The sequence below is a fragment of the Heterocephalus glaber genome, unplaced genomic scaffold, assembly GCF_053883595.1.
Source record: "Heterocephalus glaber isolate CG9 unplaced genomic scaffold, H.glaber_assembly_v1.0 deba00001472, whole genome shotgun sequence".
NCBI classification, from domain to species: Eukaryota; Metazoa; Chordata; class Mammalia; order Rodentia; family Bathyergidae; genus Heterocephalus; species Heterocephalus glaber.
Window position 1 is genome coordinate 35,177,514 of NW_028258315.1, and position 24,649 is coordinate 35,202,162.

General features: G+C 39.8%; 1 protein-coding gene across 3 annotated transcripts in view; it reads left to right on the forward strand.

The window, feature by feature from the left end:
• Window positions 1-437: 437 nt before the first annotated feature.
• Window positions 438-24,649, forward strand: part of Gtpbp4 (GTP binding protein 4) — a 32,860-nt gene continuing 8,648 nt past the window's right edge. Inside the window, exons 1-13 of one of the 3 annotated variants that reach the window (XM_004854580.4) lie at window positions 438-1,119; window positions 4,263-4,433; window positions 6,281-6,384; window positions 6,467-6,603; window positions 7,350-7,450; window positions 8,758-8,850; window positions 9,599-9,790; window positions 10,215-10,280; window positions 12,829-12,918; window positions 14,366-14,476; window positions 23,125-23,202; window positions 23,572-23,623; window positions 24,258-24,358. In XM_004854580.4, coding sequence (XP_004854637.1) covers window positions 1,072-1,119; window positions 4,263-4,433; window positions 6,281-6,384; window positions 6,467-6,603; window positions 7,350-7,450; window positions 8,758-8,850; window positions 9,599-9,790; window positions 10,215-10,280; window positions 12,829-12,918; window positions 14,366-14,476; window positions 23,125-23,202; window positions 23,572-23,623; window positions 24,258-24,358 — 1,344 coding nt within the window. In that variant the 5' untranslated portion in view covers window positions 438-1,071. The remainder of the gene's footprint in view (window positions 1,120-4,262; window positions 4,434-6,280; window positions 6,385-6,466; window positions 6,604-7,349; window positions 7,451-8,757; window positions 8,851-9,598; window positions 9,791-10,214; window positions 10,281-12,828; window positions 12,919-14,365; window positions 14,477-23,124; window positions 23,203-23,571; window positions 23,624-24,257; window positions 24,359-24,649) is intronic. The other 2 variants (XM_087181943.1, XM_004854581.4) reach the window with 2 other exon arrangements.

Consider the following 24,649-nt stretch of genomic DNA (forward strand, 5'->3'; position numbering starts at 1 on the left):
GTGGGGGTTTTCTTGGGTTTTTTTGCTCTGCCTTTTTACTATCTCCGCTGGTTATATACGCTTTGAAGGCTGAGCTGACTTCTCATCCTCCCATCTCCTGGTGTGTTTTCTTAATTTTATAACCTTGAAGACTCCACTTTTTAACTCCCAATTTTCTGGTATGTCTGTTAACCCCACTGGTCCGAGGGATAGCCTAGCTGTCTCAAAAGGAAAGAGGTGCTGAGAAAAGGTCATAAAAATTAGAGTATGTTAGAAGGGCTGACACCTCTGCCTCAGTATGGAATGATGAAATCAGATGGTATGGACAGGAAGAAAATAAGGTCATATTAAATTCACAGGAGGAAGGCCAGGAAGAGCAAAGAGCAGGCGCTCAACTCATTGTGGGTCCTTCGTGGCCAGGTACTTGGCACCTGTGTCCTGGCCTGGGCTTGTTCCGTGCAGCTGTGAGGCCTGGGCGGTGGTGCAGGCTGCATACCTGCCAGATGGTCGTAGGGAAGAAAGGTTCAGGAGAGGAAGACTGGGAGACCTGGAGGGCAGGCAGTCTCTTCCCTCGAGGGACGAACTCCGCGTTAACATTATTTAGCATTGCATTGTTTTCTACATATCCAGACCGCAGCTCGCGCTGAGAGACCGGGGACACCAGAGCCCAGCGCCGCGGCTTCCTCCTATTCTACGTGACTCGTCCTGAACGTCGCGCCACTCGGGCCACTAGGACCTTGCGGACTCAGGTGGGACTCCGGGGTCAGAGTGGGTGTCCGCAGCCCCTCTTTTACCTGGGGAAGACTTAACCTCCCCATCCCCTCAAACCTGGCAGTCCTCTCTCCCTACGCGTCCAGTTCAACTGGACCCACAGTCTTCCGTAGCCGACATCCGCACCGCGAGATGGCGCTGGGCGACTAGGCAGTCAGGGTGAGCGTCGCTGGCCGCGCCTTGCGGCGGTCCCGGAAGTGACGCTTCTCGGGCCCGCCGGGGACCAGTGAAGTAGGCGCCTGGTAGCAGAAGTCCCGCCTACTCCTGCCAGCTGAAGGCCAGATCAGCGTGTCGCGGCTCCTCGTGCTGCCCACTGTCGGCATGGCGCACTATAACTTTAAGAAGATCACGGTGGTACCGTCTGCCAAGGTAGGGGTCTTCGGATGGGCCTCACCGCCTCTCCCCCTTACCACCTATCGCTCTTTTCGCCTGGGAGCGCCCAGGCCTGTAACCCTGGGGTTGGTAGAGAGGGACACCAGTCCCGCATTGCCGGGCCTCCCTTCCTAGACAGCGTCCTGTAGTGATTAGGGACCCCCAGGGACCAGCCCCACCATTGGAAAGCAAGTCTCCTACCCCAGAGACCAGGGACCCTTCGAGACCAAAGGGCCCCTCGAGAATAAATGCGCCCTTAGGGCCCGCCGAGGGGACGAGGTGGATAGGTGGGCGGTGGCGATCCTGAGGTGCGAGAGAGGAAGCCTGCCGTGGTCGTTGATGAGCCGAGGCCCCGGCATTGGGATTCTGAGTTCAGTGTAGTTTCTCTGGAAGTCTTGGCTTGTTGCTGTCGTGGCTTAACATTTTTTAATTTTTGAAGACGTTCCCTTTAACTGTTGGATTTGGGAAACCTAGCTGTTTTTAGACATACCAGGATAAACATGACCAGGTCAAGTTAATATAGTGTTATTCGGTGTAGCAAGAGACTGCAAAATATGTTGAGTGTGGGGATTGTTAGTGAGTCAGTTTTTTATGTGGAGATCTTTCCGGAAGGGTGTGTTGCAATTGATAGGTGAAAACACTTATGGGAAACGTGTTTCTCAGGGAAATCCTGGGAGAAATCCAGAACAATCCTGGCAAATCCAGAACGGAAGAACCAGGTCAGAGGAGAAATTGCCGTCTTTACCTAACTTGCCCAGTGTGAATATTTTCAGTGTCTTCTTTCAATTACTTCTTAAAGTCTCAACCATGAAATTAGCTTGTGTTAGAAAGCTTTGTCAAGAACTAGTATTTTACATTCCTAATATACAGAATTGTTTTATCATTTCTCTCAGTCTTTTCTCACGTCCTGTTCTGACAATCATTCTGGCAGGTTTCTCACTACATTGTAGTATTTGCAAGGAAGTCATTTATAGAAATCATATCTTAGTTATATTTTTGACCTCATTATGTTTTCTCAACCATCCCTCAAGTTTGTTGAAGGACTTTGTACAGTTACTGTTTTATATTAGTGCAGCGTTTATTTTTTGTTGTCTTGAATGGGGTTTTTTTTTCTGCAGAACAGGTGAGTTTGTCTAAAAGATAGGTGACAGTAATCTTTTGGTGATTGGAAGTTTAAAAAAAATTACATCTGGAAAATACACTATCTGATGGTGTTGGAGTTGCCCATAGTGGAGTGGGTTGAGACTTCTAGGCAGACCGAAGAGAAAACAACAGAAAGACAGGCATCTCTGTGTCTGAGTAGTTGCACAATAACGATGGCCAAGAGCAGGGCACTGGTGTCTTGTGTATCTTGAAGGTCCAGGCCAAAAGGACAGTTCCCCAGGTTGGGAAGGACCAAGATCTGATGCTAGGATTTTTGAACAACGGACAGGCGGAAGACCTAGAGACTCCTAGAAGATGACTGCCTGGATCAGAGAGGATGGCTGGTGTTCTGTGGAAGGACAGCAATGGCCAGGGCAGCCTTATGGATCATTTGCCTCACAAAGACCTCCTGGGTTTTGGCACCAAATGTTCAGTTGATTTAAGACCCCAAGATTACTGATAGAGGCAGAAAGATTTATTAATATGACAAATAGCAGCATATCAGGGGTTTGGAGTAGAGAGACCTTAGCCCTCCCCTGAGAGGGAGCTTGGAAGCTTTGAAGCCTGGGGTAGGGGACTGAAATTGGGCCAGAAAGTAGTACTTTATCTTGTATAGTTTTGTACTCACAGTATTGCATAAGATAAAGTACCCACCTTTTTGGAAGTCATTTCCTAGAATAAGTAGAAGCACTTATATCCACGCTAGAAATATGAAAATTGTTATAATGGGAGTATATACAGTTGACCTTCTCTTAGCTGTGGATTCCATATCCGTGGATTCAACCAACAGCAGATCAAAAATACTTTTTAAAAAATTGTGTTTGTAAGAAAAAAATTGTGTTTGTATTGCACATGTATATTTTTTATTCTTATTAATCTAAGCATACAGTATAGGAACTATAATAACATTTACATTGTATTAGGTGTTACAAGTAATCTACACATGATTTAAAGTGTATGAGAGAGAGTATGTGTAGGTTCTACACAGTACTGTGCCATTTTATGTAAGGAACTGGAGCATCCTTAGATTTTGGTTTTGTTGAGGAGGGGGTCCTGGATCCAGTCCTACGCAAATACCAAGGAATGATGGTACATGAACTTGGGAGACTAGATGATTGGTGAATGAGAGAGTTACGGGAAACTTTATGAAGTAGGTAACTTGAATGGACCTTTTAACTATGCAAATGAAAAGACTGGAGGTGAGTAAAGGAGATCTTGTGTAGTCAGAGGTATGAACCTTTTTGCTCTTCCTAATACTTGATCTGTATTGTGATCATCTGTTACTTTCTCTGTCATTGGATTCTGAGCTCTTTGACAAAATGTAAACGGTCATTATATTCCTATTATCCTTTGTAAGAAATGGTCGGTATTGTTGAATTAATCTATATTCAAGGGAAAATCAAGTAATTGTGTATGGCTTGGTACATGGAAATGAAAAACATGGGGATAAAAGGATGGGGCTACTGCACTGTTCATTTATGCGGTTATCTTTTATATCAAACAGTCACCTTACATATATAGGAAATTATAAACAATGAGTTTTCTACTTACTTTTTTGTATATGTTTAAAGTTAAAGCTTTACATGTTGAAATTGAAAGATTGTTTCTTTTCAATATTTTTTCTGATTTATGCTTGAATTGTTTAAAGCTTCAAATATTCTTAGGTATTCAGAAGTTAAAGTAACATCAAGAAACCATGGAGTAAAATTTATTTCAGCAGGGCCAGGGATTTAGCTCAGTGGCACCGTGCCTGCCTTGCAAATGCAGGGTCCTGAGTTCAATCTCCAGTACCAAAAAAAAAAATTTATTTCAGCAGCCATTTGGAGTTTCTTAAAGGCCATAAAGATGAACAAAGTTGTATATAAAAGATTGGGTTAGAAAAAGTAAATGTTTATAGTTTAAAATATGTAGTACTGTTAGATGTTGTTTTTAAGAAGCTTTCAAACAAATGGGTGAAAAATAGATGTTTGAATTTGTTTTATTTTCTTTTATTGCAGGACTTTATTGACCTGACATTGTCAAAGACCCAACGAAAGACTCCAACGGTTATTCATAAACACTATCAAATTCATCGCATTAGACATTTTTACATGAGAAAAGTCAAATTTACCCAGCAGAATTACCATGACAGACTCTCACAGATTCTAACAGATTTTCCCAAATTGGATGTAAGTGACTCTGGAGGACGTGGATAGTTATATAAATGTGAGCCTTTGGAGAATCAGTGTTTAGCCAGTTTGCTGTACTCATTTGACAGAAGAAACATTTTTTATTTGTCAGAGTTAACTCACTGAGTATCAAAGCTGGGAACAGAATCTGAATTTTTGAATCCTTGCTAGTCTTCATTTGCTCCAACCAAACCCCATCTAAAGAGTCCTGAACTATCTTTCCAGGCTTTCTTTGTAAGTTTTAGGCTTCAGGGACCAATCCAAACTAGATGAAAACTGTGAATTATGAACTCTGAAGCCCAGGAGTCTTGCATGCCTCACCAGCTCCTCTAGACTTTGTTCCTCCCTTTTTCTGAGGTATCTTTTCCTCTGGGCTCAACTAGGGCCACTGGCCCAAGCTCCACTACTGTTAGTGATCTTACTGCTTTATCAGCAGTATTGACAGTTTTCTTCACTGGGAAGATAGCATTGAGAGGTGTGACACTTGTGTTAAGCCAAAAAGCCGAATACCTTGCTCTGCAGCATATTGCACTTTGCTTGTTTGTTTAGCTATAGAGACATGAAAGTGAAATTGCTTGGCAGAGCCTGTAAACAAAGTCTTGCAAGTGTCTCACACAGTGGTGAGGTTAAAGTTGTGAAGGATATGGAAACTGATATAGTCCTAGAGCCTAAATTGGCCATTGCCCCAAAATGGTCCCTGAAGGTAGATGAGGTAGAAAGAAAAGGTTGATTTATATACAATTCTTTTATATTAAAAAAAAAGTAATAATGGCTTTAAAAAATATAAAAGTATTTAAAATATAAAGTAAAAACTTAGGCTAGATGCCTGGCCTATGGGGGTAGGGGAAGGTAAGAGACCATTTGGAGGTCAGTGCAGTAATTGAGAAAGAGCACAGTGACTTAGACAACTGTGATAGCGGTGAGGATGTTAAGCAGTGATTGGCTTCAGCATCATTAGAAGAACTCACAGACAAGAATACAGTGTTGAGGGAAAGGTGAGAGGAGTAGGTGTGACAAGGAGGGAGGGCAAGGATCCAGTCTGTATATACTACTGTGATATGTGTGTGAGACTCTTAAGTAGAAATGGCAAAGCTCATGAGAGGTCTGCCCTGGAGATGTAGAAACAGAATTTTAAAGTGTGGATGATATTTAAAATCTCCTTGAGATCATATGATCTTGGAGTGAGCCTAGGAAGAAGAGCGTGCTGGGGGCTTGAATGTGTGGAGTTGGGCTGTGACAACGAGCCAGCACAGTTTGAAGTGGCTGTTGTAGAGGAAGCCGAAAATGCTTCAAGTAGGATGAGTAGCCAGCTACCCGGTGCTGCTAAGAGGTATAGAAGAAATCAGGATTGGCAGTTGGGAAGTTATTGATGAGCTTCATGAGCTCACAGAGTTTGGGAGGGGGGCAAAGAAAGGGGGTAAGAGGTGGAAGGATGGTGGGGTCAAGGGAGTTTAAATTTTTTTTTTTTAATACCTGAGAAGTAATGTTTGCAGCTTGATGGAAATGGTCATGTGGAGGAAAGAATTTCTGGAACGGTGTTCCTGAGTAGGAGAGGGTGGGATATCATATATGGAAAGGGCTGGCCTTGGCTACGTCCCCAGATAGCTCTGTCACCGCAGTGGGATGGGAGTTAGGACAAATAGAAGGCACTTTTGCTGCCCTCTGCCTATTGTTGTTTCCTTAGAGGGCTAACTCAACAGGGTCATTGTCCAGAGAGGAAACTGGGTAGAAGAAGCTGCAGGTTTGAAGAGAGAAGAAAAGGAACTAATTTCTCCATGTGTTATTTATATGCAAAGATAAATAACTGTTGGACTAGATGACTGCTGTACATTTTTTATCTGTTATAGGATATCCATCCATTTTATGCTGATCTGATGAATATTCTCTATGATAAGGATCATTACAAGTTGGCTCTAGGACAAATAAATATTGCCAAAAATTTAGTGGACAAGTAAGGTATTTTCTTACTATAATATGCTTTAAGTTAGTGTCAATAGTGGGAAAAAAACTTACATATTTTTTATTTTTTGAAGCGTTGCTAAAGATTATGTGCGGCTAATGAAATATGGCGATTCTCTCTACCGCTGCAAGCAGCTGAAGCGGGCTGCCCTTGGGCGCATGTGCACTATTATCAAGAGACAGAAGCAGAGTTTGGAGTATTTGGAACAAGGTAATTGTTACACATTAGCAGAAATGGTGTTTAATGTGTTCTGTTAGATAATGGATCCTTGTTGAGAAATTATTCTTCAGTTTTTTTTATTTTAGAGATTGTGGGATGAAATTTTTTCTAGCCTAACCTATAAGAATTTCTAATAGACTAGTTATTATTGGAGAGAATATCTAGCGATTATAATACTTACAAACTAACGGGACTACTCAGAATATGTATGTTTTTAACATTAGATAGGTAAGACATAGACATGAATCTTGGGAAAATGCTGAAAAATGTAAAAAAATAAAATGATTCATAGCTTTACCTATTGACATATTCATTCTTTAAAAATGCTTTGATTTAATAGGACCATTTCTGATTTAATGTAGTAGAGTTTGAAAGAAAATTATTCGCCTTTTTGTATGCATTTTTATACCACAAATAATTTTGACTTGTTTGGTTTTATTTTCGTTCTCCCTGTACCTTATAAATTTTTCGAATAAGATTTATGCACATGGGTGCCGTGAATATGCTTTCCTACAGATCTGTTGGATCTTCGATACAGCCCTGTCCATGGGTGCCACTTGGGGCTATGTAGTGTTACAAATGAGGCAGTTAATGCACATAGCCTGTGTTGTAGCAAGAAGATTGCAGCATGCAGGCCTCAAAATACACTGTTGTTCAAATAATGAGGATTATCTATTTCAAGAAGATCTTAAATTTTGAGTTTGATAATTTTTTTAATTAATTTAAACTTTTCATAGTGCGTCAGCATTTGTCCCGCTTGCCAACCATTGATCCAAATACAAGGACTCTGCTTTTGTGTGGGTACCCAAATGTTGGGAAATCCAGCTTCATCAACAAGGTAGGTCTGTTTATTACTGTAAATCAGATGATCTATCTTAGGTTAAAGTACTATTATTTTCTGACTTTGTGGGACTTAGGATGCATTGGTAATATTAACTGACTCCTTTAGGAAACATTACCCTAGTCTTCAAGAGGACTTGACAGATGAGCATACTCAAGTTCCTGTCGGGGAGCCTTAACTCATCTGCATCTAGATTATATTGGTGTTGCAGAATCCATCACTTTTAATTCTTTTGTGCACCCTATAATTTGTAAAGAATTTGAGATATTTAAGTACATTTTTGTTCACAGATGGAGAGCTTTACCTGGGTGTATTGTGTCAGCTTATTCTGGAAATGGTCATGCCAGGGGGCTTTCTCTGCCAGGTGACTTCCTCTGGCAGACAGTACTCACTGAGCTAGAGTCTCTCAGTCTGGATTTACTTCTTGGGTGGTTTGTCACCTTGGTTGTTGGGTCACCTTTTGCTGAAATTGTGTCCACTGTAGTGGTGAGTTGCTGAGTCTCTCTTGAGTGAATTTATTAAGTGTAACATTTGAGTAACTTAGTAGTTTGATACTTGTCTGACCTTGAAGGATCTGAAAAGAGTAGAAAGAGCATTTAAAATAATCATTTTATGACTAGCAACATCCAGGTGCTGGAAATAAAAATTGTTAATTCTCTTAGGGCTTATAATTTACTGCCAGGAACACTTAGGCTTTGAAACAGGTTTATTAGGTTTTACTTTGTCCAAAAAGTGCCCTGATATGGTGACAGGCAAAACTCTTCAGGGTTTTAGCTGAAGTTTCAATGTCTTGTCAGCATGTCTGAAACCTACTTTGACTGGCCAGTGCTCTGGGAGCTAATGTAGTGACCACAGTCTACGTGTCTTTTTAAATTATAATGTAAGCTAATTAAAATGAAAAATTTGGTTCTTCAGTCACGTGAACCACATTGTAAATGTTCATTAGCAGCTTGTCACTGGTGGGCCCTGTCTAGATAGCGCAAATATTGAGCATTTCTGTCATCAGAGTGCTCTTGGGCACTGCTGGGACAGTGATGCAGGTGGTAGAGTGAGAAAAGGTGGTGGCCATCCTCCAAATGCTGCCCCTCCTCAGCCTCCCTGATATCTGTACCATGAGCCTGTTGGCATGAAGGAAGTTGGTAACTCCTGTTCTGCATGGTTTAATCCAACAAAGTCTCTTATGGGGTGTTTTCCTGCCAAAAATTAGTCCTATAACATGTAGTTGCCATACCTACATTGTTCCTGAGAAGAGCCGGAGTATAGAACTCCTGTGATGGCGGAACTTTTTGTTGTTTTGTTTCAAGGTGACAAGAGCAGATGTGGATGTGCAGCCGTATGCATTTACTACCAAATCTCTGTTTGTTGGGCACATGGATTATAAGTATCTACGTTGGCAGGTGAGTCTTGAAACAGAACAAATACCTAGGTTTTGGGTTAATGGAATTTGGTGATTTCTAAAGAACATAGTATTGTTTTATAGTGCATAGTCAACTATGAACAGCCTCTAGGGAGGATCCCAAGGAGGTGGGGACAATAGATTCTCTGATATCACTAAGAACTTAAAATTTTTCCATCACCATAAAGAAAACTTCTGAGCTTTGGGGATGCATACAGGCAGTTCATATTTATGTAATTCAGAGGAAATTACCAGTATAGAGTTCTGCAATCCTGATTTCATTTCAGTAGTGATGCCTCTAAGAAGTGAAATCTCTTTGCTTCATTTCTGAGTGCCTAGAAATGGCACACATACTATTTAAAAGCATGAAACAGTCTCTTTCCACAAGTGTATTGTTTCACTGTATATATGAAAAAAGTAATTTTTAAGACCTGGAGGGGTTTGCTGTTATTCCAGCTTTTATATTTTATGATGTCACTAATGAAAAGGGGAGTCATTTTTTCCTCAAGATCATTGGCTGGTTTTTCAATGAGCTCTGCAGGCTCCCTGCTCCCATTTTTGTTGAGTTTGTTTTTTAATGTATAAAGAATATGTACTTCTCTTTTACTGCTTTATTTTCTCATGGTCAGTTTCAGAGACCTACATTTTATTTACTGGTTTTGTTAGGTCTGGTTTGAGTGTGTGAGAATAACTTCTGGACAAGAAGGTTGTAAATAAGTTGTACTTTGAATTAATAGTCTGGTTGTTAGGTTGTAGATACTCCAGGGATTTTGGATCATCCTTTAGAGGATCGGAACACCATTGAAATGCAAGCTATCACAGCCCTGGCTCACCTTCGCGCCGCAGTTTTGTATGTGATGGATTTGTCTGAGCAGTGTGGACATGGATTGAAAGAACAATTAGAGCTCTTCCAGAATATCAGACCCCTCTTTATCAACAAAGTAAGTATGCTAACTAATATTTTAATCTGCTCAGTATTCCTCCTCTGTGGGGGCGAATACATTCCAAGACCCCTGATGCGTGCCTGAAACCACAGGTATTACTTGAACACAAACACTGTGATGCCACAACAGTTGAACAGGTAACAGATGATTGCTTGAGTGAGTGACTGGTTGGTAGCATACAGAGTCAGTACACTGGACAAAAGGTGGTTCGTGCCTTGGGTGGGATGGCATGGGTTAGTATGAGACTTCATTGTACTACTCAGAATAGTACACAGTTTATGAATTACTTCTGAAATTTTCTATTTAATATTTTTAGATTGCAAATGACCTTAGGTAAATGAAGTTACAGAAAGCAAAACTATGGATAAGGGGAGATTACTATATTCCACAGTTGGGAATAATTACTTTTCTTCCTTGCTAGCCTCTTATAGTTGTAGCAAACAAATGTGATGTGAAGAGAATAGCTGAACTTGCGGAAGATGATCAGGTAAATCACCTAAACATTTTAAATATTTGTTTACTAATTTTCAATTCTTAGACATCCAATGTTTAGGAGGAATTTCAGCTCTATAGTACAAGATAATGTCATCTGTGGTTTAGCGACATGACAATATAAATACCTAATACACAGGTTTCCTGAGAAACATTTGTGTTTGATGAGTTGGCACAGTTGACCTTTAGAATGTGATGACTCAACCACTTGGAGGTAGGCTTTAATCTCTTATAGGCCTCAAGGTATCAGGTACAGTATAACAGGTCAGGATTTTCCAGAGTAACTTTTTGTTAGGATGAGTATTCATTCATAGGTGTTACTTAATTAAAGAGGTTATATGAGAGCCGGGAGTGGTGGCACATGCCTGTAATCACAGCATTCAGGAGGCTGAGGCAGAATGATTGCCTCGAGTTTGAGGCCACCCTATGCTACATAGTGAGTTCAGGGCCAGCCTGAACTACAAAGGGAGACCTTGCCTTAAAAAACAACAACAAGAAAAAGAAGTTATGTGATTAAGTGAGTTCAGGAAACAGAAATGATTGAGTGAAGGAGAATAAGGATCTATAAACTCTTATAAGGTGAAGCTTCCAGAACTGTGAGCATACATGACCTGCTGATGTTTTTCAAAAGGCAGGCAGTTGTTAGGCATAATTTTTCAAATTAATTGACCTTGTGGCCCTTTTGAATAGGCAGTCCCCAACCCCCCACCCCGCATTCTGGGGGGTTGAACTCAGGACTCAGGACCTTGTGCTTGCCAGGCAGATGCAATAGACAGCTTTAAGAGAAGTGCTTTTTCAGACGTGCACTGTTCTCATACTTATCCTCCAACAGCAGCATCACATCACTTTTTTGCCAGCTCACTTGTCAGAAATGCATATCTTGGACCCACCTAGCCCCTCAGTCAGAAACCCTGGGGTGGGCAGCAGTCTGAGATGAACAAGCCTTCCCAGGTGACTGATGCCCACTTGAGTTCTGAGAACCACTCATTAGAATGGTAAATGCTGTGTGGACATGCCTTCTGGAATATACTTTATCGACTAAATTAAAGTAGAAGATTCTGAGGTAGGAGTAGCATGTTGTTTCCCATTCAGTGTCTCTTGTTGTATTTGAACTTTTAATACTTGGTAAAGGTTAGCTGAGTTGTTTTTGTTTTTGTACCAGGGATTGAACTCAGGACCTTGGACTTGTGAGGCAGGTGCCGTGCCACTGCACATTAGCTGTTTTTTAAAATAATCATACTGGTTTTCTCAGAGGACAGCAGTACATCTTTAAGTTATTAATTATGAGAACATTGATGTCATAATTTATTTGCTTTTGAAAAATCCCTTATCGGGCCAGGGATTTAGCTCAGTGGTTTCTCCATCTGCTGCACAAGCGCAAGGACCTGAGTTCGATCCCTGGTACCAAAAAAGAAAAAGAAAAATCCCTTATATCTGTTAAATTTCAGTTTTTCAGTGCAGAAGGCTTTGGTGAGTGAAAAAGGAGAGTAGGTAGCACTAGGGAAGATTTTAAAAGTGATTTCTCAAGTTGTCAGATGGTCACACTTTAGAGTTAGACAAGCTCACTTCCAGTGGAAGTGTTAACCTGCATCGTTGGTTACTTGCCAACTGGGTGCTAAGGAAGTGAGGGCACCTTTTGGAGCCCAAGTGTAACTATTCACTGGAGGAAATGCCTGTATCAGTTGAGAAGATTTTGTGAAATTAGACTGCAAGTGCATAATGGACACTGTTACAGTATTACTGTTTGCTTGGCACTATAGCTTGCCGTTTAATGTGACAGTCATCACATAATGATGACCCTTGACAGTCACCAGCACACGTACAGCCAAGCCCTGTGACTGGCTTACTCAGGGTCATGTGCTGCTGAGTGGCAGAATTGGTGCTTAGGCCGTGGTTTTCTCTGAAACTGCTGCTTTGGACTCCGTGGTAATGGGACTAGAGCTTATTTATGGGCAGCTGCAATACCATGGGTTGGTCACCTTCCTCTGAACCATGGTCACATTTACAGTTAGATGTAAATGAGGTGCTTGATGGAGACTATTCAAACCAAGTTCTTTTTAGATTCAGTGGTGATTCATCAAGTAGCTAGATTTGTAAACTTTTGTTGTTTTCTAAGGAATTTGCTTGGCCCATGGAAGACAAATTTTTAGGCCGGGGATTTAGCTCAGTGGCACTGCGCCTGACTCAAGTCCAAGGTCCTGAGTTTGAGCCCCAGTACCAAGAAAAAAAAAATAGCGTGAAGATTTTATTTTTTTTAAATCAATCTTTATCTTGCCAGTTTGTGTTTTAGAATATGAAATCTTACAGAATGTTCCATAGAGCTTGAAGTTTTATTTGCCTGTAGTCTAGTTCAGTTTTCTCAAATGTTTGCATTTTTTTAATTGCAGAAGAATATAGGGAAAAATAGTTATTTCTTCAAGGATTAAAAAAAAAAATTGTTGAAAAATTAGCATTTGCATCCTCCATTTGCAGAACAGTACAGTTTGTTCCACAGGGAACTGAAGATCAATAATATATGTCTCATTTTTCCTTTGTCCTCCCAGAAAATATTTATAGACTTGCAGACTGAAGGATTCTCTGTTATAGAAACCAGCACCCTGACTGAGGAAGGTGTTATTAAAGTTAAAACAGAGGTTAGTGGTTCCCTAAATCAGGTGAAGTCAGTCATGGGGAGAAAAGAATAGTTTGCTTTCTAAGAGTTAAAAGTCAAAGCACTCAGACAGGAGTTGTGCATTGTCAGATGGATCCAGAGACGCTCAGAGGACTTGAGCCCTGCCCCACTTTGGTGAATGGTGACCTATGAAGAGCCACGCATGTCCCTTGGTTGTTGCTGGGGAATTAGTTCTGCTTGTACCTCTTCTCCCCTGTGGGATACCAAGATCTGAAAATGTTCAAGTTCCTTATATAAAATGGTGTAGTATTTTCACATAACCTACATACCTCCTCTCACATTAAATAATTTCTAGATTACTTATGATATACAATAACTATAAATGATATGCAAATAGTTGTACTAAATTATTTGGAGAGCAGTGACAAAAAAGTGTGTCTTATGTTTAGTACAGGCACAATTTTTTCTTCAAGTATTTGTGATCTGCAGTTGGTTAAGTCCATGAGTGCAGAACCTGTGTATCTGGAGGGCTGCGTGTACTTTACAGTTTCCACTTAAAGAGGCAGCTGTGTCTTTTGACATATTTTCTTACCGACTATAGTAAAAAGAGTACCTAAGTCCCCAACTTAGGAATGAGTTCCATTCAGGGAAAACGTTTGTAAATCAGATTCGTTCATAAGTCTGACAAAGTGAGTCTTAGACACCTTTGACACAAATATACAACATATTGCTTTGTGCTTCCTAGCAGTCCCATCCACATTGCCACTGCTTTTCCCCTTGCTTCCAGGCGTCCTGGGCTCTTACTGAGCACTGACTTACTGTTCATTGTGCTATACAGTAAGCACACAGTAGCACGACTATTACAATGTTCAGCAGACATGTGAGATACTTCCTTGATTTGTTTGCATCTGTGAATGTTCATAATGTGAGGTCCATGTCTCTGAAAGCTCACAACTTGAATGTCCGTAAGTCAAGGACTTACTGTACTTTCATGGAACTTGTTGAGAAATAGAAAGAAAAGATTAGTCTGCAAAGCGGGAACAGCTTGGGGAAGACAGTCTCCTGTTGGATTTTACATGCTATCTTAATTATTTCTTATTTTGTTGTGTTATTTTTAGTTGAAAGAGATTAGCTACTCAAGTTTCAGGAGTCCTGGGGTAGAAGGGGGCTTTGCATCTGTGTAAGGAGAGGCAGGTACCGGACACTTGGGTCTGCAAAGAGGGTCATTAAGGGTAGGAGCGAGGCCAGTATGGGAGATGGGAGGGCTGCTTCAGGATTCTGCTACAGATTGGCCCTTAGTCCAGAAAGAGTCGACTCTTCTGAGGATGAGGCCTGCCCCAGCAAAAGGGAGGAGAGCATGGACTTCCAAAGTACAACTTATCAGTGAATGGGGGTTCTTCCTTGGAATGTGTGGTTGGGGGCTATTGTATGATTTTATGACTTTGCACCTTGTTTTTATACCTTACTAGGCTTGTGATAGGCTTTTGGCTCATCGAGTAGAAACCAAAATGAAAGGAAATAAAGTGAATGAAGTGCTGAACAGATTGCATTTAGCTGTACCGAACAAGAGAGATGATAAGGTAAGGTTATCTTTTGAAGGCACAGTTGAGATACTATTGTTGTGTCACTGCTGCTACAAAGTTAGTACAGTAGATGCTGGCCCATATATACAAATGAATTTTGTAAGTAGGCTTCAGTTTCTCATTCATGATAAAGTTATGCATATATGCATATGGTAAGAAATAAAAAAGAAAACCAAGTACTATTTTACTATGTAAAATCTGCTTCTCATTCAGCTAGAGGTAGTTCCTGTCAACTTGTCAGCTTGTTTTTCTTTCAGAAATAGTTTGAAATTGAATTTTTCTTTTGGTACTGGGGATCGAACTCGGGACCTTGTGCTTGTTAGGCAGGTGGCAGACCCACTGAGCTAAATCCCTGGCCTTGAATTTTTTTTTAATTAAGCAGATGGAAGTGCTTTTTAAATTATCATTTTCTTGACATTATAAGCAGTGCACAACTTTATACATGCGTCTTAGTGTGTTCTTGCAAATAAATAAGTTTCAACATGTGGCATTAAAAGTATTACTGTCCTTCAAAAATGCCTTTAGTTTATATTCCACTAACTGTTGGAGAATGCATGTTTCATTATATGATTGACAATTTTGGCTGTAAGCGTCTATCAGTCTGATACAAAGATGGCTTCATTGTTAGGTATTTTCTGTGTAAAGATGAGTGCACTTGAGGGCCAGGGATGTAGCTCAGTGGCGCCGCACCTGCCTGCTAAGCACAAGGTCCTGAGATTGATCCCTGGTACCACAAAAAAACCCCAAAAAACATGAATTCACTTGGACATTTATATGCATGTTGGTTTTTTCATCTGATTATCTTTTTCTCATTGATTTGTATTTTTTTTAAGTCAAGGGAAGATTTACTATTTTAAAAAATATATTTGTGGGACTTTCAGTAGCTTAAATTTTGAGGTTACCTTAACTTGGTTACCTTTTTCATCCTCCCCAAAAAAACCTGTGGAGCACCAACCCAGCATCACAACTGACCCCATGGCACTTTGGCTTTGAAATTACTCAGCTTATAGAATATATCTCTTATCTAGGCTCTGCTACTTAGCACTATGATTATAGCTCAGAGGACAAGAAGCTTTTTGAGAGACCGTAAACCCAAATAAACCTTAAGCTCTAGACCTGGTACTGATCTAAATTGAGTTTGTGATGTGCAGCTTCCCCACGGGGTCAGGAATCCCCTGAATCTGGTTCTTTGAGAGATGCAGCACATCTGGGTGCTGTAGGCTACAAAATTGGGGTGGTCGTACAACAGGTTGGTTTCCACAGAGGTCTTGAGGGCAGAGCTGCCCAAAGGTAGAAAGCAACTGTCTCAGTGATTGTTGCTGAGTCTTAGTGTCTCTAGTTTTTTCAAGTTGTATAACTTATGAGGTAGACTGCTAGCAAAGAACATTTTTTTAAAATTAATTTTATTGGTACATTTTATTGGTACATTTTAGGTATACAATTCATTTACATTTATCATTGGGTGTTTGTACCTGTACATGATATATCTTGGTTCTTATTTTTTTCCCCATTAGCTGTGCACCCTTCACCCACTCCGCCCTTACCTATTTACATAGATTTCATTTCCTTTTTTTTTTCTTTTCTCATAGTTTTTCCTTTCCCTCTTTTCCTTTCCCCTTCCCCTCCCTTCACTCCTTCATCTTGGACCTTTTTTCCTATTTCAAATTATCATTTATTCATTTTAATCATTCTAACCCTTGTTTACACTATCAGTTTCTCACACTAGTGAAACTATTCGGTATTTACCCATGTGTGTCCTGTTTATTTCACTTAAGAGTATGGCCTCGATATGCATCCATTTAGCTATAAATGACTCTAGTTTTGCATTCTATATGGCTGAGTAGTACTCCATTTTATAAAAAAAAAAACCCACATTTTTTTTATCCAGTTTCCAGTTGATGGGCACTTGCGCTGCTTCCAAGCTTTAGCTATTACAAACTGTGCCGCTATGAACATGGGTGCACATATATCACTGTGGTGTAATTCTTTTGGGAAGATGCCCAGCAGGGGAATGGCTGGGTCATATGGGACCTCTAGTCCTAGTTCTTTGAGGTATCTCCATACTGACTTTCACAGTGGTTGCACCAGTCTGCACTCCCACCAACAATGGAGAAGGATTCCTTTCTCCCCACAACCCCGCCAGCATTTGTTATTTGTTGATTTCTTGATAGCCATTCTTTCAGGGGAGAGGTGGAATCTCAGGGTTGTTTTCATCTGCATCTCTCGAATGACGAGTGATGTTGAACATTTTTTCATGTATTTGTTTGCTGCTTTTACTTCTTTGAGAAATGTCTGTTCATTTCAGATGCCCATTTTTGAATTGGGTCTTTGAATTTGGTCTGATTTTTAAAAATTCTTTATATATTCTAGATAGTAGTCCTTTGTCTGAGGTACAGCTGCTAAAATTTTTTCCCATATTGTAGGTTGTCTGTTAGCTCTGTTGGTGGTTTCTCTTGCAGTGCAGAAGCTTTTCAGTAAGATGAAATCCCAGTTGTTGATTCTTTCTGCTAGTTCCCGTGCTACTGAAGTTTTGTTCATAAAGTCTTTTCGTGTGTCAATATCTTCAGTAGTTCTACCTAACTTATCTTCCAGCAAGTTTAGTGTTTGTGTCTTAATATTTAGATCTTTAATCCACTTAGATCTTAGTTTAGTGCATGGTGATAGTTACGGGTCTAGTTTTAATCTCTGACAGGTTGAAATCAAATTTTCCCAGCACCATTTATTAAATAGGCTATCTTTCCTCCAGTGATGGTGGTTGGCTCCTTTGTCAAAGATGAGGTGGTTGAGTATGTCTGAAGTTGTTTTTGCATCTTCTAATCTATTCCACTGATCCTCAGGTCTGTTTCTTTGCCAGTACCATGCTGTTTTTATCACAGTAGCTTTGTAGTATAGCTTCAAGTTAGGGATTGTGATACCCCCAGCCAAGTCTCTGTTGCCTAGAATTGCTTTTGCTATTCTAGGTCTCTTCTGGTTCCAAATGAATTTTTGGATTGTTTTCTCTAGCCCTGTGAAGTATATTGTTGGAATTTCAATTGATATTGCATTAAATCTATATAGCAGTTTTGGAAGTATAGCCATTTTCACTATATTAGTTCTTCCTACCCAGGAACAAGGGATGTCTTTCCATTTTCTTATATCCCCCTCCATCTCCTTTTTCAGGGTGCTGTAGTTTTCGGCATAGAGGTCTTTTGCTTCCTTTGTTAGATTGATTCCTAGATATTTCATTTTTTTGGATGCTATTGTAAAAGGAATTGTTTCCCTAATTTCTGTCTCAGTGAGTCTGCTATTTGTGTATAAGAAGGCTATTGTTTTTTGAATGTTGACCTTATATTCAGCTACTCTACTGGATCTGTCAATTAAGACCAGAAGTCTTTTGGTAGAGTTTTTGGGGTCTTCTATGTAAAGTATCATATCATCAGCAAATAATGAGAGTTTAACTTCTTCCTTTCCTATCTTTATTCCTTTTATTTCTTTCTCTTTTCTAATTGCTGTGGCTAATGTTTCCAGAACTATATTGAACAGGAGTTGTGATAGTGGGCATCCTTGTCTTGTTCCTGATTTTAGTGTGAAAGTTTTCAGTTTTTGACCATTTAGTATGATGTTGGCTGTTGGTTTTTCATAGATAGCCTTAATCAGGTTAAGATAGAGACCTTCTATTCCAATTTCCTGTAGGGTTTTTATCATGAATGGGTGTTGGATTTTGTCAAATGCCTTTTCTGCATCGATTGAGATGATCATATGGTTTTTGTCCTTGACTCTGTTAATATGGTTTATTACATTTGTTGATTTATGAATGTTGAACCATCCTTGCATCCCTGGGATAAATCTGACTTGGTCAGGGTGTATGATCTTCTTGATGACTCTCTGTATTCTGTTTGCCAGTATCTTGTTAAGGATTTTTGCATCTATGTTCATTAGGGAGATTGGCCTGTAGTTCTCCTTTTGGGTTGGGTCTTTGACACTTGCTTCCAGGAATGAATTTGGAAGTATTGCTTCCCTTTCAATTTCCTTGATGAGTTTAAAGAGTAATGGCATTAGTTCTTCTTTAAATGTCTTGTAAAATTCAGCAGTGAAACCATCCGGACCTGGGCTTTTCTTTGTTGGTAAATATTTTATTACATTTTCAATTTCACTCATTGTAATTGGGGTATTTAGAATTTCTATATCTTCTTCATTTAACTTTGGCAATTCGTATGTATCTAGGAATCTGCCCATTTCTTCTGTGTTTTCCATTTTATTGGAGTAGAGGTTCTCGAAGAACATATTGATGAGTCCCCTGGATTTCTGTTGGATCTGTTGTGACTTCATCTTTTTCATTCTTAATTGCATGTATTTGTGCCTTTTCTTTCCTTTTTTTAAGGAAAGAAGGTTGGCTAAAGGTTTATTGATTTTATTTATTCTTTCAAAAATCCAACTCTTTGATTCATTGATTTTTTTGTATCATTCTCTTAGTCTCCATTGCATTGATTTCTGCCCTGATCTTTATAATTTCCTCTCTTGTACGAGGTTTGGATTTGTTATGCTCTTCTTTTTCTAGGAGCTTGAGGTTCTGCATTAGGTTATTTATCCGAGTTTTCTCTGTTTTCCTAATATGGGCATTCACTGCTATGAATTTCCCACGTAGAACGGCTTTCATTGTGTCCCATAGATTCCTGTATGTTGTACTGGCATTTTCATTTACTTGTAGAAACTGTTTAATTTCTTCTTTAATTACTTCTGTGACCCATTGGTTGTTCAAGAGGGTGTTATTCAGTTTACATGTGTTTGTTGGGGTTTTCTGGTTTCTTATGTTATTGATCTCCAATTTTATTGCACTGTGGTCTGATAATATACAGGGGGTAATTTCAGTTCTTTTACATTTACTTAGACATGTCCTATGAGCTAGCGTGTGGTCTATTCTGGAGCATGACCCGTGTGCAGCCGAAAAGAATGTGTTTTCGATTTTGTGGGGTGGAACACTCTGTAAACATCTATTAAGTCCATTTGTTCAATAGCTTGGTTCAGTTCTAGAATTTCCTTGTTAACTTTTTGTCTAGATGATCTGTCTATTTGTGATAGTGGGATATTGAGGTCCCCCACTACAATTGTGTTAGTGTTTATTTGGTTTTTCATGTCTATTAATATTTGTTTTGTATAGTTGGGGGCATTCATATTTGGTGCATATATATTTATGATTGTCATCTCTTCCTCTTGGATTGTTCCCTTCACAAGGATGTAGTGACCATCTTTGTCTCTCTTAATTAGTTTTGGTTTGAAATCTACTTTCTCTGCAAATAAGATTGCTACCCCTGCTTTCTTCTGGGTTCCTGTGGAGTGGAGAACTGTTTTCCATCCTTTTACTTTCAGTCTATGAGTTTCTTTTTGAGTTAGGTGTGTTTCTTGTATACAGCATATTGTTGCATTTTCCTTTTTAATCCATTCTGCCAGTCTGTTTCTTTTGATTGGTGAATTGAGGCCATTAACATTGAGGGTTATAATTGATAGTTATTGATTTATCCTTGTCATGCTGTTTTACTTTTGTTGGCTCTTTTATTTCTTATTTTTCCCCCCTTTCCCATTAGTGTCTTACCTTGCCTGGTGGCTTCCCTCTTTTGGGCCTCATGGAGTTGTGACCTTCAATGCTTTTTTCTAGGATATTGTTTAGAATTGCTTGTAGTGCTTGTTTGGTGTTCATGAAATCTCTCAGGTGTTCTTTGTCATGGAAGTATCTAATTTCCCCATCGATTTTGAAAGATAATTTTGCAGGATACAACAGTCTAGGTTGGAAGTTATTTTCTTTTAGGGCTTGAAGTACTTCACTCCAGGCTCTCCTTGATTTGAGGGTTTGTGGTTGAGAAGTCTGCTGTGATTCTGATGGGCTTTCCTTTGTAGGTGATTTGTTTCTTTTCTCTTAACTGCTTGTAGGATTTTGTTTTTCTGTTGGGTTTCTGGGATCTTGACTATTCTATGTCTAGATGTAGATTTTTTTTGATGCTGGCTAGTTGGAGTTCTGTATGCCTCAGTTATGTGTATGTCCAATTCTCTACCTCTGTCTGGGAAGTTTTCCACTATTACTTTTGTGAACAGTTTTTTTATGTCAATTGTGCTTTCTCCTGTTTTTTCTTGGACTCCTATCAGCCTTATGTTATTCTTGTTTGCATCATCTAGCAGTTGTTGGATTGATTTCTTGTGGACCCTTACTATTTTTAAGAAATCTCTATTTTCATGGTCTCTAACCACGATTCTGTCTTCTATATCTGATATTCTATCTTCAGATTCCCTTAATTGGCTGTGGATACTTTCAATGGAGTTTTTGATCTCCTGAATATCTGTTTGAATCTGAATCATGGATTCCATTTCTTTCTTATGTTGGGCGATCATAGTTTCCATTTCTTTCTTATGCTGGATATTCATGGCTTCCAGCATGTTTCTGAGCTCATCTATTTTTTTTATCTGTTTCTGTTCTAGATCCTCTAATCATGTCTTTCACTCTGCTCACCATCTCTGTAGATATCTGGGAGATTATTTCTGCTTTGAATTTTTCTAGAGCCTCATTCATCTGTTTTGTTACTTCCTGTGCTATCAGTTCAGGGTATCCAGGTGGTTGGTTATGGGACTTTTCCATCTCATTTCCCCCAGGTTTACCCTTGGTGGGGTGGAAATCTGAGTTTGTGCCTTGCTTAAATGTCTTCTCATTTTTGTTTTTGGTACTGTCCTTGGTTTAACTCCTGGGTTGATAGTTTGAAATTGCTTATTATAGGTATCTGTGTTGCTTGTAATTAGAACCCTTATGGAATGATTGCTTCTCAGAGGTGATTTCCAGATATAGCTGGTCTTTAAGTTTTGAGTCTCTAATGACTCTAAGGCTATCTCATTTTCCTTATACTGGGAAGGTTCATTGACTAGATCAATCACAACACCTTAGCCCAAGTGATACAATCAGTAACACCACTGCATCAAGTACATCTTTGAAAATGACATTTTGTGATAGTTATTAATCTATCACCTTTAGCTGTGTGAATTAAATCAAGATCGAGGACCAACCCAACATATAGTGAATAAACTCTTCAATATAACAACTTTACCCTTTGGGATGGGGAGTTGGAAGCGGTTGGAGAGGGAGGGACAGATGGGAGGAAGGATAGGGGAAGGTTAGCAGTGTGGTCAGAGGACACAGGCGAGAAGGAAAAAGAGAATAATAGGAAAATAAAGAAGAACTCCGACTGAGGACCAAAACAGGGACAAAAAGGGAAGATGAACAATGTGGGACAGCAAGAGAGTGAGTGTAAGAGAGAGAGAAAGGAAAGAGAAAAGAAAGAAGGAAAGAAAAGAAAAAAGGAGAGAAAAGTATTTGCAAAGAGTAGGGGAAAAAAATTAAAGATAAGAGGAGCAAAAGAAAAGAGGAAAAAAACAAAATAATAAAACTAATTTTGGGAATAAAAAATAACCATGAAGATTAAGGGCCTCTTTCAGGGTATGTCTCTGCTGTCACAATAGACAACGTGGGGAGCAGTGTGCAGATATAAGTCAATGAGTCTCAGCAGGCCAGTCGCAGACCCATGAGATTCAGGCAGGTTTCTGGCTGCAAGTCCCAAGTTGAGCTCCCTGTCCTCCCATAGCGTTGAACTCTGCAGAGTTGTATTGCAGGTTCCAGCTGCCCTTCCCCTGAAGATAGTCCGGTCCTGATGGGAGGTGAAGATGACTCCAACTTACCCAGTACAGTGGTCTGGTGGTCCGGTGTCCTCTGCGTCTTTGTAGTGTGGAACCAGGTGGCTGTTCAGAAAAGAGGCCAGAAGAGCTGGGGGGGCGGGGCGGGGGGGCTGATTCGGCGTGTTCCGCGGGACTGGCGACCTTGGTAGGGCAGACCTGCCTGTCTGCAGTGGGCTGAATCGGCGTATTCTGCGTGACTCACAACCTCCACAAAGAACCTTTTTTAAAAAATTCGAATCTGATAGAGATGAAAAACTCTATTAATGAAGTTTAGACTGTACAGAAACCTGAAATTAAATTATATATCTACCCATTGTTAATAAATGTAGAATTGCCACACGTGCCATTATTAGCTGTTGCATTTGCAAAGTCTTCAAAAGGTGAGGGTGCTATCAAAATGCAGGAGCATTTCTGTGTATAATGCCCACCCTTTTATAGCAAAACATATTAAGCCTGTTAATATATTTACTTTATTACTGCTGGATTTTGTGTCATTCATAAAAAGGCCTACTTTCCATGCCAGAAATATTTTAAAAGTGTCTTTTTCTTTAATACTTAAATGGCTTTTGTTTTGTTTCGTTTTTATCCCTTTTTGGATAGAAATCTGTGCTGTGTATCTTTTCATTGAATTCTCATAAACACTTGGATTTATGTCTGAATTTCTCAAATTCATCTATTTGCTATTCTTGTTTCACTTTCTTCTTACATAATTTTTCTTGAAAATTTTAAAGTTTATTTTTTCTGAATTAATTTACAGTTGGTTTGTGGGGTCCTCCTGGCCTCCTTTCCCAAACCCACACCCCATGAATGAGTGTTAGTTTTTAATTGGTCTGGGAATGGTTTTATATTTCCCTTGCAGACAGAAAAATTGCTTCTAATTTTCCTGATTGTTTTTTAAGTTTCATTCACATTTAACAAGGCATTTCACATAAATATTTTCAATGATCTCTTCTTAGGAGAGGCCCCCCTTCATCCCAGAAGGTGTACTAGCACGAAAAAAAAGAATGGAAATTGGGGAGCCCAAGAAGAAAAGGGTATGTTGCTGTAACTCCCAGTCCAGTTTCCTTGTGAAGAAGGGAGCAAAAGGGCAGTGTGGGCATTGGACACAAGATGAGCATCCCCCAGTGCCTGGTCTGTTAGGTTTTGGAATATAGCACTGAATCCCCAATAGAAGTCTCTACTCATGAAATTGTTCAGCTGATAGTAGATTCCAGTGAAATACGTAAGATATGTAGTCCATCAGATGATCAAAAACAGTTTCCCAACTAGAAATAAAAGCTGAACCTCACAGATACTGAAAGGATTGAAAATATTATTTCACTGCAACAGGGAGGGGGCAAAACCTTTTTGACTTAAAAGGTAAAATAAAGCTGACTTTATATTATTTGTTTTTTCCATTGCAGGAACGAGATCTTGAGTTGGAAATGGGAGATGATTATATTTTGGATCTTCAGAGTAAGAGCTAGACTGCAATAGATGTTTTAAATGCCAGTTACATGTGAAGTGTTTGAGAAAAACAAGAAAGGATATTCATGAGTAAAAGTCTCCCAGCACATATTTGTCTGGGGGTGGGGGGGTGAGACAGGGTCTCACTATGTAGTTCAGGCTGCCCTTGAACTCCCTCTGTAGTCCTAGCTGCCCTCAAACTCACAAGAATCCTGCTTCAGCCTCCTAAGTGCTGGGATTGCAGGTGTGCAGTACCATGCCCAGCTCTAATTTTTAATTTCTTGAGGATTAGAAGTTGCAAACTGATAGGGCTCTAAAATTTTTTCCTTCCAGGTCATTTTCTATTGTTTTTAGATGAGAAGATTAGTTTTATTTTTTTTGCAGTATGTAAATGTTAGTGCCGTCTGGTTAGTAATTTATGTAGTGTTGAACATAAATGCTCTAATTTTTGTAGAGTGATGTCTTGGCAAAAGTTTTAACTCAATTTGGACATACTGTACTTGAAGATATTAGAAACTACTAGCTGGGGATTTAGCTCAGTGGTTTCGCCACCTATTGTGCAAGCGCAAGGACCCAAGTTCGATCCCTGGTACCAAAAAAAATAATAATAACTACTATAACAACTTTTTTTTTTTAACTTTAGAATACTGGGATTTAATGAATTCATCCGAAAAATATGATAAGATACCAGAGATCTGGGAAGGGCACAATGTAGCTGATTATATCGATCCTGCTATCATGAAGGTCTGTGTCACTTTTTCCCCCCTTTTTGATATAGTCATTTGAAGATACATGCCCAACTTTTTGATAACTTTTTGCCTTTCATTTTCCTGTACCCCGACCCTGATGCAAACGCCCTACCTCATTCTACACTCACTCAGACATCGCCACCCCTTTCATCTCTGACGACACTGCCGCCCCTGCACTGCGTGCTCCCAGAGACAGCCCGGGCCCTTTCATTGGCTCTTACAGGGTGCATTTCAATAGGGGTGGCATTGGTACCACCTTGCGGATCCTGGAACTGGTGGGGATTCT